General features: G+C 37.3%; 1 protein-coding gene across 1 annotated transcript in view; it reads right to left on the bottom strand.

Moving 5' to 3' along the window:
* Positions 1-1277: 1277 nt before the first annotated feature.
* The window catches only part of swt1 (SWT1 RNA endoribonuclease homolog), a 30249-nt gene continuing 17431 nt past the window's right edge, over positions 1278-14095 (bottom strand). Inside the window, exons 16-17 of the mRNA XM_042483830.2 lie at positions 13927-13994; positions 1278-2872 (exon numbers count right to left, since the gene is read on the bottom strand). Coding sequence (XP_042339764.2) covers positions 2764-2872; positions 13927-13994 — 177 coding nt within the window. The 3' untranslated portion in view covers positions 1278-2763. The remainder of the gene's footprint in view (positions 2873-13926; positions 13995-14095) is intronic.

The raw sequence follows: 14095 nt of genomic DNA, 5'->3' as shown, positions 1-14095 counted from the left end.
TTTTAGGAGAGATTATGCTAAGCTGGCTAACAGACCTCAGCAGGAAGGGACGACAACAGTCACTGCGGGCTGCGGGAGTGCTGTAAGGGGACCAGCTGCATCTGCATGACCTCAGACACCAGCAACTGCCAGACAGATTATTAAATCCCTACCCTGCGCTCATTCACGAGTTAGCCTCTGATAATCTCTGCTGACACACCTGACAGTCACAGAAAAAAACGGCAGATGGACCACGTGCGACAGGAAGTGGGGACTAAACACCTGTCCTTCCTCTTGGTCTTTTTTTTTTGCCTCGCCACATCTATGTAAGCTAACGTCCAGCCACCCTTCTCCCTTACATATTTAATTGGGGACAAGTTTTATTGGCTCCTCTTGGCTTTGGATTTATACAAGCCTTGGATGGCAGAGTCTGAACTAAAGAAGTGGTAAAGAAAAGTGAGGACATAATCTAATGTAAAAATATGAAGGCAACTATGCATGCAAGCAGAGTATAAACATATCTATTTAGTCATTTTAGATCTTACTGTTTACACATTTGGTGACCATTTACAACCAGAAAACCAAATTTAGACAAAAGCGTTCTGAAAGCCAAAATGTAAGAGAAGACAAAACTGGTGGGTTTTTTTTTCCACTGTGGACATTTCTATCACATCAATCTGGAGTAAAAGCTGTTTCACATTAGCCCGGTACTTTAGTAAAACTTTACATGAAATTAAAAGCATTTCCTTTGGCATAAACCACTTTGGCATGAAAATGGTTTAAATTTAGAAAGAAAATAAAAGAGGACTTTGAACAGAAAGGTCGAGGTTGGAGTCCAACATTACAGTGGAACATGTTCAGTAGCAGCTGTGTCTGCAGCGTCCAACTCTGCATTGACCTAATGAGACAGGAAGTTTGATGACATCACATCATCATTGGCCTCTTACCTGTCCTTTCCTCCTGTGCTCCCTACACGTGCGTGATATCTGATGCTTTAGCCTCTCTGTTTGTGACACAGCAGCAGCAGCAGCAGGTGTAATCTCAGCCTGTCTGTTGGCATCACCTGCACACTAATCCCCTTAGTCACCACACACACATGCGAGCACATGCACTTCCACTCGGGCTATCAGTCACAGCACACACTGTGGTGAGCATCTCCTAAAAACGGCTGGAAATACCACAAAGTATGAAGTTATTAAAGATCAGGTTAATTCACTGAGTCTGTATCAGTTTTGAAATCAATTCTACAGAAAGATTAATGGAAGCAAATGATGCATATTAAAAAAAAAACAATCCTGAATAAGACAAAGCTTCAAAATATTTAATTTCTTTTTGTAAACATTTTGCTCCTTTACATAAAAGATATTTTCTCAAATTATTTACATTTCTACCTAAAAATTAACCGTTACTTTAGCTTAGCAGAAAGACTGGAAACAGGAGGAAACAGCTAGCCTGGCTCTGCCCAAAGGTAACAAAATCTGCCTTCTAGCACCTCTACAACTTATAATACAAAAAGATGTTTGTTTTTTATGGTTCACTCTAAGTATTTGTTAACATAATTTTGAGTTTTTCTTTATAGTAATTTAATTTTCTGGGTTTTTTTGTGTGTAGGTTTTATAGTTTGTAACATATGTTACTGCCTGTCTTGGCCCGCACACTCTTGAAAAGAAGATTTTTTATCTAATAATTTTTTGTAAAATTAAAAATTAAATTTAGAGAAAGGAAAAAAAAACACATAACCACTGTAAAACCAATGCTAGTCATTATTGCACATTGGGTTTTGTACAAATCAAACAAATGAGATGTAATGTGTTTATCAGTGAGCTGGTAGGCTGATGTATATATATTTTTTTTTTAACGTCTGGACAAAGCCAGGCAGGCTGTTTCTCTGTGTCCGGGCTTAAAGCTCAACTAAGCAAATCATCTCCTCGCTCTAGATCGATATTAATGGACTAACATGAGAGTGGTATCCTTAGCAAAAAAGTGGATAAACATGTTTACCAAAATGCCCTTCTATTCCTTTGAGCCCTGTGAACTAAGGCTTTTGGTAAAGTTGGTTAATCATAAATAATGGGAAACAACTGTTCAACTGATAAAATATAATTAAATACAGAAATATAGTCCTTTAAAAAAAATACGCTGTCTGTCAGTTGTCACAATGGGCCGAGGGGTAAACCTAGAGTACAATTTGTTGCATCATCACACATTCATATGGTCCAATATATGTGTTGGACCACATGAATGTGTGATGATGCAACAAAGTTAAAATTAGCAAAAATCTAAAATCTAATTTTGCAAACTTGTGTGACAAACTGTTTGAAAGCTAACTTTAATTATCTAAATAATAATAATAAGTGATTTAAGCATTCACTTTTAACTGAACTGAAATGTAAAAGGTGACAAATCACTGCTCACCTGTGATTTGACAGTAGATATGAGAACCAGGTATAAAGTAGCTGAAGGAATACTGGAGTACAATGAAAGCAGTATTTGATGCGGCTGAACTCTGCATACTGTAAAATGGTCCAAAACAGATAATACAAACTGTTTAACAAATGTATAGCCTTTTAGGATGATGGAGAACATCCATGGACATCCATCCATTCAGGGAAACAGAAACTTTGATTTCTACACATAGAAAAAAAAAAAAAAAAAAAGGTTCTAATCACCAAAGGTACAGTATGAGCGGACATCCCTTCAAATTAGTTTTTTCTTCTATTAAAGGATATCAGTTTATTCAGAGCATCTGTTTGGCTGATGTACAAACTCCCGATTCTGATCCAGTCAGGGCGGTGGTGTGGTAAAGGTGATGTTTTGACCTGTGGTCCCAACACAATGATCCAGGGCTTCTTTAAGTTGCATTAACTGGATCCCTCCAACTCTCAGCTTCTCCCTGGGAACACAGGTAAAGAGATACATGAGATGCAGAGACAGGACTTTGGTTGTCAGAAGTAAGTACAATTTGATTCTTCTACAATACATTTAATAGTATCTATAGTACCAAACCTACAAAAAAAAACAGATTAACACTCAGATTTTCAACCCAAGGCTGCAGAGAAAAAAAACAGGGACTGTGTGACTGTACGCAGAGGCACAAGCAGGTAGCACGATACAGCAGGCACCCACTGCTGTGTTATCAAAAGTGGTTTTGAGTATTGTGTTTATGTGTTCTTTTATACTAGTATTGTATCAAAGTTTTAAATTCTGGTATTGTGACATTACATTTTTCTAAGTCATCTCGTTTCTATAGGTGTTGGAGTCCTGCATGAACACACATTTCTGCTGAAGTTGTAACTCTGTGTCTGTGTCTTTTGCTGCACTCAATTTTAAGTGGGTGGAAAAAGTAATGTCACCTGTTTCATGCACCATAAGCAATGTTTGAATCTAGATCTGGTGACAGTTGTGTGGTTGCTGGCACATCATACCTTCACAATCCAGACAAAGCAGATTATCTGAGTTTTAAGTGTTATATTCTTATTAAATAACCAAGGACTTGTAACTTTTACTTTGATTGCTGCTTATTTAGTCTTGAATATTTAAAGCAACCAGTCCTCTCCATCTGGGATTTTCTGCACTGCAGTCCTTTTTTTATCACATATTATAAATGATTTCTCTTAATGTTGTATTTAACACAAATTCTCTGCTATCAAGAAATGTGAATGCTTGTTTTTTGATTAACTCTTTAAAACCTGGTTGGACATCGGTTTTCTTGTGCTGCCTTCAAATGCCCATCAGAAGCTTTAATCCATTGAAAGTGATTTGATTTCTTAAAAAGAAACGTGGAGAAAAAAGGCATAAATAACTTCGCAAGAAGTATCCCACAAATTAGTAAAGGGCGATGAAGACAATTACCTGAAAATTAGTTTTAAAAAAAGGGGATGATTATCAAATATTTTCAAAAAACAAGGAAAAAATATCCAGAAAACTTTATTTATACTTTTTCATTTAAAATTATGTTACAGAAAATAAAAATAATACACATATTACATTTTCTGAACTTTTTTGGGTCATTTTCTTGATTGTTTTCTTTTTTTTTGTTGCTTATTTTCAGATACAGTTCTCGTAACATTTTTCTGCTTTCTTGCTATTTTTTGGGCCATGTGTTGTTAAGTTGCTGATTGCCTTCTCCCCATGCTTTTGAAATAAATCAAGCCAGTTTGATCAGGTTTCAAAGGGGTTAAGTTATTATTCTTTTAAAAGCTGGGGTTTTAGCAAAAACCAAAGCCTGTTGTTGGATTTATGTACTACTGTTTTAATCCTATCTGTATGACCCTGGACGACCCTCCACAGACATCTTGATGGATGAACTGTCTCTGTGCTGATCGTGTTCAGCACAGAATGTCCATAACAGACAAAAGCGTGTCTGTGTATGCTGCAGCTTCCTGGAGCTCCGGGTCACAGCAATTTACACACACTTTTCTCAAGCTGAATTACATTTTTCCTGATACAACACCAGATACATCCATGTAGTTACATATGCACAAACAAAACACACAACCAGTCTTCACTATGAGCACACACACACACAAATTGGCTGCAAGAGTCTTGGCAACGGCTGCCTAGCAGCGGAGACACTGAGGGACCTTGTTGCTTGTTTGTTTCCTCCTCTGCTTTGTTTCCATTGGAACGTTATGTAACTGCAGAGTGGAGAGAAGAAGGAAAGAAGGAGTGGTTGACGTCCACTGTTTTTGCCCTACATCCATCCTTCCACTTCTCCGGTCTCCATCTGACAGTGCAGCTGTGTGTTTTTATAATCTGTGGAAATGTGTGTTACCAACTCTTTACTCTTGGTGGTTTAGACTTTTCCCAGAATGTGCTGGTCTGTCACAAATGATCAAACTTAACATTCCAGCATGCTCCACGGATAGAGGGACTGTGTGAAAGGCTTCCTGTCAATGTGTTTACTTTGCTAAAACTACAGATTCAACACTGTGACACACTGGTCCCGTCAAAGAACATCGAGCTTTTGCAGGAAGGATATCTAAACGTAGTCACACAAAGTCAGTGACGCAAATGAGTTGTACAGAGTCACTGACCCAGATCGACAATGTATACACAAAGAGGGAGCGCTGTGCTGCTTCTGTGTGTTACATAATGGCCTATATGTGATTAACAGGTGATTAATGGATACCCACAGGAGACAGTAACGATTTGCACAGAACTGAATATCAAACCACGTGATATGCCGAGCGGACATAACTGATCACTATTCTCCTCGAGCCAATCATATTATGCTGCTATGGACACATGGATCATCTCCATGGTGACCACCTCTTGGTCTCCATAATCTAATATTCAATATAACAAGAAAAAGTAGAACAATAGGAGGGAAAATGTGCAGGAGGGCTGCCCTTTAATAAACCATAATTAAACAGGGTTCCTACAGCAGTATTTTTTTCCTGATTACCTTAATGTCAGACAGTGATTTCCAGCGGGAAAATGAAGCCGTTACATTGCTCTCTTTACAGCCAGACTGCACAGAAAAAAACACAAACACAAACCCCCACTTCAAAACATCAGACCTATCCCTTTAATGCACGTCAGATTTTAGACTTTTTTAATATCAGTTGGAATTGAATTAAAAAAAAAAAAACATCAACCGTCATCACTTACTAAGGGTTAGGGACAATTTTTCCCAAATGTTTACTGTTACATAAAACTTGATTCTTTTGTCTAGCGGCGGAGACGAGGGTTGAGAAGAACTGAGATGACGTAGCATTTGTTGGCAAGTTTTCTTGACAATTTTGTGTTTCTTACTCTGCCTCTACATACAAAGTCGAGCTAAAAAAGTTTGTAAAAAAGCTGTAAAACACTCTAAACCTTGTGTGCGTTGCCTTATACTGGTTTTAGCCATGCCACAAACCTTGATTTAATAGCCACTTTTCATTAAATCTGCACTTCCAATGTCATCAGGCTAAAGGGACAGCTAGCTAGCGGACTGTGTGTCCTCAGCTCCGAGCATCCAGGATGTAAACTAAATACAAGTGTTGTTTTTTTTCCACTATCCTGATCTGATAATGTCATTGCGAGAAGCCCTCAGTAAATGATGATCATCAGTGTTTTATTTAAATGGATGTTACCACTTATTTTGAAATTTGAGAATATAATATCTTATAAAAATAAAATAAAATCCTACTTCCCATGCCCATTTAAGACTTTTGAAAGATTGATTTGCAACATTCTAATGCCTTTAAATTTTGAATGTTTTGATTTTATTACACAAGGGAAGTGACTGGTAAGAAAATAACAAAAAATAAAAAAAAATAAATAAATGTACCCACCCTCCAATTGCTTATCTAGCTGTAGCTTTTTTAATTTAATTTGCAGCGACACTCTGGCATATTCCTTCTCTTTCTGCTGTTAACATTAATGGTGTTTCCCCTCTTTTAGTGCACCAAAATGATGCTGTCAAGGCTCACACATATTTTTTTTTAAGTCAGGTTTTCCATTTGATTTTCATTTGAAAGCAAAACACTGACTTTGTGCATGTGACTCAGTCTCACTAAAAGGCTTATGAAGGAACGCCAGTTAATGATAACAAGGTGGCACAGGGTTTACTTATAAAATGTTTGACCTACAAAGGCTTGTGAGGGCTTTTGTTGCAGTCCAATAAGTTAATGATTAAAGAGCATTATACTTTAGCTAAATTATGAAATAGTAGATGAAAGAAAAGTTTCTATATGTCTGCCCCTCTATTTCTTACAAAGTTATGATCCATTTTAGCAATGTCACACGAGAGGGAGTGCTGTCGTACTGTGTATTATCACAGCTGTGATCTGGTCGTAGGCAGGAGTTAATTATACCAGTACTTTACATCACATATTTTTAGGAGGAAACGGAAATCTCTTAACCTGTTTAACCATTAAAATGTCTCAAGCATTTAAAAACCTTATCATATTACGGTGTTGAGAAGGCAACCCCTTTTCGACCCTTCAAAAAGGAAGCTGAATCCTACATGAGAACACTATGTACCTCACGCAGTATAAAAGCTGTGAAGACCAGATGTCTGTGCTCAAAATGTATTGTGTTAATTTTAACATATGCACTACATATGTACTATATATACATACATACATACATATATATATATATATTCTTATTGCTCAGTTTTTATTTGTGTTAAACTATTTTTTAGTTACCCCTGGCATTACATGTTTGTATGGTTGTTCGTTTCTTTGCTTTTTGTTACTTGTTGACTACATTTGCAGTCCTGCAAATCAAGTTTAATCACAAAAAAAACACTTAGCACTTAATATGAACAACTGCTTTTCATAATATATTGTGCATATGTATAATAGTGCCCTACTGCAAGTTTACTTTTTTTTACCATGTTCTTTTAGACAATAAAATAAGGGTCTATAATTTTCTGTCATGGAGTACATCAATTCATTGCTAAAAGAAAAGAAAGCAGACTTACTACCAGCTACAATGTCTTATTTTGATTTAGACTTTTTTAATGTTTTTGTCTCAATGACTGTCATAGTTAGTTCTTAAATTAATATAAATAATTGCATATAAAACGATTAATAAAAGTAGTTAAATGTAAGTGTTTGTGCTTTTTATTTTGTGTACAGGACACAGGGCAGGCCTGCCACATGCAATATGGCGGATGTGCTAATGCATCGCTGTAACGGGCGTCTGCATATGTCCATGGTGTTAGCTTGTTCTACATTTCATGCGCAGGCCGGCTGCTTAGTATCATGTACAATTATCTGTGTGTTTCCCGTAAAAAAAGACTCTATTAACTGTAACAGCCGGTTGTGTATTGCGTGTCTCTCGCCAGTAGGAGGAATGCTCACCAGCTCATACATGCAGTCTCTTCCGCCTCCCGAACCCGCGCTGACAGCGACCTCCAGCTGCCTCACCTAGCTGAGGAAACTGGCTCTTGTTTCCAGTGAAGGGAGAGGGCAGGCCAACCGGACAGTACCTGCCGGGCGGGCATCTATCAAACATCTCCGTGCCGGGTTTTAAAGGGTCCTCGTCTCCGCGCTGTGTTGTTGTTGTTGTGCAGTCTTGAAGCACAATGCGCGGTAAGCCAGTTAGCTGTAGTGAGGTAGCTAAGCTAAAAACAACAGCGCGGGTAACGGCTCCACGCGAGAAAAGCCCTCACGGCGGCTTGTTGAACAACACCGCTGCCATGTAATCGAGGCGTCCTGTTTTCGCCTAATTGGCTAAACTAATAAATCAATAAAGGGAACGGAAGACGGTATGACAGCTCTAACATCAACTGCTGCCTATTTATATCGCTTAACCAAAACTCCCACACATGCATGAGCCTCAAAAAGAGTGGAAGTTCGCCCACAATTTTTTTCCTGCTATATGGCAACTCCAGAGGGACACACAATAAGCCTCCAGAGCAGTCTGTTACACTACTATCTACAGTAACCATAGATAACTACCAACCCTTAATGTGCACCTAATTGACGATTTAGAACAGCTGTGAAGCAGAGAAATACATGAGGAGTTACAAGTCCCAGTGCTGTTGTACTGTAGCCTACCATAAAACTTCAATTAGTAGCCTGGGCTAATATTTGCTTAAATCACTGAACTCAACAGGCTTATATTTGGGACAAGCATCTATATGGGACGGGCTTCTTTTTCTTTGCACAAAAGTGTTGCTTTGCAAAGATGGCAAATACGAGCAAATTGTTTATTTAAACCTCTTTTTGTGTCTGTCTTGTTTACCCTGCCAGTATTACGTCTTTGGTGCTCATGGTTTCAGTAAAATGAACTGAAAAGTTTCAACTTTTATTTTTTTGCATGATCTAAGCAGCTAACTAACATTAGTTCTCGGTCAGCTAACAACCTAGTTTTATACTTCTATAAAAATGAACTGCATGGTAACCGCGCCTCTAATCGAGGCAGGCCCTTATTTGTAAAAATGTGTAGCCACACTGGGCTAGCAAAAGGAACTAGCACTCATGGAATGCCTCTCAATCAATCAAGTTGCTTGGTTGGAACTAACTGCTGTATAAGTCTTATTTAATAGTATAAAAAAAAACTGATATGTATTATCAAACATGACGCAGTTTCTCTTTAGTATAGCTTTTGAATACAACAAACAGAAAATGAGTTAATGTAAGGCTTAAGGCTTTTTTCAAATAATCTACAGTATGTGGTGTTTCCTGTGGGTTTGTAAGTTTACTGAAACATCAGTTTCCCGTGCTCATTTTGTTTGACTGAGCTACATAAAACTAATGTGTAAATATTATGATAATGCTAAAAGGGGTGACCACTATGGATAAGGAGATGCTGTTTGTGTCTGAGCCAATCAAGTATGTGAAAAAAATTGATATGCAAGTTAAACATTGCTGGTGACACGCAAGCTTGACGTTACATACTTACAATATCAGAGAGAGGTGGTATCTTGAGGTATTTGTTCTCACCTATCAGCTGTGATAACCAACAGCGTAGATGTAATAAAAGCCATGAGGCATCAACCCTGATGATACATCCACAGGTGTACAGAACCCAGGCGGAGAAAAAACAACAGTCCCACAAAAATAAACTCCACAAACACTTTTCCAAACAAAACCAGGACATTCACACACAATTGGAGCAACACATAAACATCACAAACAGATACAAATATGCAAGGTTGCATATATTCAAATGATTGGACCTGACTGTACTCTGGCAGTTATTCCATTCTCACCCACTCTCTTACAATAATAGTAAAATCGAGATGGCATTCAGAAAAGGGCTTACGTAAATACACAAGTGCAGGCACGTCTTTCCCAAATGTGTTGCAAATCATTTCCTTCCTTCCTGCTAGTCACATTAAAGCTCCCCTCACTGTTTTCAGTGAGGAGAGCAGTAACAAATGCAGGGAACATGCACATAAATAAGAACAATATCTAAAGACAGAAAATTCAGTCAGACTGATTAACAATGTGGGATCTTTACTGATTGCTTAATAACTAGTGTTCCTGTGTCAGTAGTTACACATGCTTAGTGGTTAATTTTTTATTCTTATTATTTTTTTCAAATTATATAGCCAAATGATGTTTGCTTTATGGGGAATGATAAGCAAGCAACACAGAGTTCATTTTTTAATTGCACATTTCTACAATCTTATCTGCTGTTGAGGCCCACTTGTATTGCCCGCTGATGACCGAACATGCTCCTGAAAAGGGCCTCCCTAAGGCTTTATATAACTAATGACATCATACCACCGCGCTGAGCTGCAAAATCAAATATTTAACACCACAGATAATGCGTTCACTAAGTAAAGGCCTACATCACCACACAGTGAATGTACCGAATGAAATATTTACCATCACAACACAGTCAGCTTAACTATATCTCTCAGTGGTGACCTGTTGTAACAAAAGCTGGAGTGACGTGACTGGTTAAGTGCCCGCAAAGCTTTTCTACGAAGTGACATAGCAGATGTTGTCTTTAATACTGGATAAACCTTTGGTTTTATGTCATTATTCCAGGAAGCAAAAGTAAATATTTAAAAGGCAGTAAAACATTAACTTTAGTTATCTGATGATCCTACTTGTTTGTTATGAGAACATATTGATCATTATCAGTATAACAAAAACCACAGTACTACTTCAGAATGATCTCTTTCAAGTGATCAAAAAATCACTTCTACTGCAAGTGAAAATCAATATCTTTTATGGGGTTATGAAAACAGCAGAAACAGCTTTAAGCATTAAGAGATGACACATAATGGCTGGAAAAGAAATAATCTGTTAAACACATGGAACTGTGGCGTGTTTCCATGGAAGCTACTGTTAAATGCAGTTCAACCTGCTGCCATAAATGCACCAGGAATTTAGCTTTAGAAGTATATCATGATGGATCTGATTCAGCTCTTCAATGTATGTGTGCATTCTGATTCTAAAATTTTAGGGAACTGTGGGTATTTCATAAAATTTACTAAAATGCAATGTAAGCAAATAATTATTATTGTTATTATTATTATTATTATTATTATTATTATTATTATTATTATTATTATTATTATTATTATTATGTTTGTTAGTTTAATTAATTGCTTAGTCTATAAAATGTGGAAAAAAATGTGCAACATCCAACCAAATTTTAAAAACTTATTATATTCAAATATTTAAATTTGATGTCAATTACAATTACATAAAACCAGGGCTTCATTTATTTGTGACGGGCCACAAATAAATGAATGAACTCGCGAATAGCTGCTTCTCTCATCCATTGATCTGATCATATCAGTTGTGCATGGATTCACACAGATCAATGATCCACCCCGCGAGTGACAAACGGTTGCTGATCAAAGAAAGACCTCATGGAGAGCTCTGCCTGTGCTATGTTTAGACACCCACAAAAACCTCAGATTTTAAAGCGGCTACCGCCACACACATACACTCTAATTCTGTGGGAAACACTTAACACTGCACTACAATTAACGGATTACTAAAATTGTTGGTGATTAATTTTTTTGATAATTGACTAATCAATAATCAACTAATCATCACAGTGCTATTGCATAACAGTATTTCAATTATGTCTTAATCTCTAACATTTAAATAAAGCACACAACGCCAGTCCGTATATATGTGACAGCTGTTTGCAATCCTGAAAACATTAGTTGTGAGCAGTTCATGTTAAACCACATCATATTACACGTGACAAGCAGAGGAAAGCAGCTCAGAATAGGGAGGATAAGTAGGATAACTGTGTACTTGTATGTGTTCATATTAAGTCCTAAGTCAGGTAAGATAATCGCAGAGAAGGCGTAAAAGTAAAGCCTGTGTTACATACATGAGAGAGAAAAGGCAGAAGTCACATTGTAGCCCCAAAGTCTGCCCTTCAAGCAGCTCTAATGTTTCTCAAGCTGCTTACAAATACCTCCTTCCAAAACATACTTTTCTACATTTCTCCTTAAAAAAATGATATATAGGCCACAGGTTAAAATAAGCTGTTTAAGTAAATGACATCAACAATAGCTTGGTGAAGTGACACATAACTCACTTCAGCTGTGATCCAGGCTACGCTTGGTAAGTCAACACATCCTTTTACTTTATGAGAGTTTATAGGAGCCCATTCGGGAGCAGTTTATAGACTGTTTAATCTCCACAGTGCGAATAAAGTCAACTGGTTACTAAACATTTACTTTTAGTTCACACTGCCACTTGAGGGGGAAATCTTGGTGTAGGACCAGCATTGACCGTATGACAGATAAATCCTGACCCAACGAGACAATATGTTTCAACAGCTGACAAAACAACCGATATGGGATCCAGGCAACTGCATATGGGCCCCACAGTCCCATTACATGCCAGCCTGGCATGTGTTGTGCCTATTTGATTACAAAAGTACAAAGATCCATTAAGCACCCCTTCAAAGATATCTGTTAATAACGAGTGTCACAATTGTTTGGAATTGTTGACATGGCTACTATTATTGTCAGAGCTCTGCTGGGGATATCTATAAGGAGTGGTTTTATGACAAAGTAATGGCTATGAGGCTAGACAAACACAACACATACCTGCCCATGCATGCCTCAACAAAGAGCACAAGAATTTGGAGAATGTTTGATTTGTGTAGGATCTATTTCACTAGTTTTCATGTGGTTAACCACCAAAGTATAGTGAAATAAACACATGTTCTAGGCTCGTCGAGGATGTTAAAATGTATAAGGGAGAAGATAAACCTTCCACAAATACAAACCTAAACTTGCTTCATCTTTAAGAGATCTGTCATGTTTATCAGTAATTCAGACAACAGAGTCAACCATGTCCTCAAAGGCCTGAGACGAAGAGAACAAAGAACAATGAGGAGACACAAAAGACATGAAAAAACATTTAAACAATTTTCAGTTAAACACCGAGAAAATGCTGCTGATGCTGATCTCGATTGAAACATAAAGTGTATTTTGTTGAAACTAAAGATAAATTGTGTGCATACCCAAGCTGTGTACATCCATTCTCAAGAGACGAAAATAAATTCTTTGGAAGAACAACTTAAGAGACAACATATGAATCCTCAGTCTACCAGAAGAGAACGAGGGAGACAGTTTAACTGATCACCTGGTTAAGATGGTATTGGTAGACGTAGGAGTAAAAATAACTCCAGTTGACCTGGAATGGTGTCACAAATGATAATCTTAAAGTTATGGAACCACCAGACTAAAGTCAAACTACTACAGGCACAAAGTGACAAAGAAATCAAGCTATGCTGAAAATAAGTCTCCAAAGCAAGTGAAAGTTGAGAGCAGACACAAAACTGGCGAGATTGAACTGAACTGTGGGCACATAGCCTACCTATGGACCCAATCACAATGTTTACACTAACTTGCACGTACAAAACCCCTATATCACATACAAAAAATAAAACTGCGCTGAACAAACGCTGCCTCAAGTGGTTGGTTCTTAGCCACCTAAAAAAGACCCGCCTCTCAAATTTAATCTGTTTAAGAGAATGCTATATTTAAAAGATTTTGAAATCTGGAGAATCTCCTTTACACTTTGTAGCTATAAATGTAATTAATTGTGATTACAAAATATTAAATACATTTTGATTTAATATATGTTCTACCAAATGTGATATATATAAATCAAACAGGATTAATTAAAAGTAGGCACTTGTAAACAAAATGTTCTGGCATCACACAAAACCCAAAAGGCACAGTACAGATTTATCAGTGAAGGTTCCAGAAAAATGTTATCTTCTGGCTAGATAATAGATTTCAGATTTTACACATGTATCCCATGGCTAAGATTTATACTCAAAATTGAGTCTCTAAGTTTTTTTTTTTTTTTTTATACTTTTGGTGATGTGGGAAGTGTATCATGTATAAATCAAGAAATGTAAAAATGTAAAATCCAACCAATTTACCAAACAGAAAGAGGTGTTAATGTAACAGCAATCACTTAAATGTATGTAGATCAATAATGTACACGCTATTACAATGAGTATTGATCCCCATGTGTGTGCATGTGTGTGTGTGTGCCCAACCTGTAGTCTTGTTGTGAGAAACAATCAAGAAGGTCTTTGGCCGTCAATCTGGAATCGACATCAACAATCTGAAAGACAAAGCATGTGAGCTGAGCTAAAATTGAACAAGTCAAGGTGAACTCAACATGACAAAGACAGCTGCAGCAGAAAAAGGTCAAATGACACTAAT

This window comes from Plectropomus leopardus, chromosome 5 (genome assembly GCF_026936395.1).
Source record: "Plectropomus leopardus strain MGB_pleo_1.0 chromosome 5, ASM2693639v1, whole genome shotgun sequence".
Lineage (NCBI taxonomy): Eukaryota > Metazoa > Chordata > Actinopteri > Perciformes > Serranidae > Plectropomus > Plectropomus leopardus.
The sequence above is the reverse complement of the archived record's forward strand: the minus strand, read 5'-3'. Positions and strand labels throughout refer to the sequence as shown.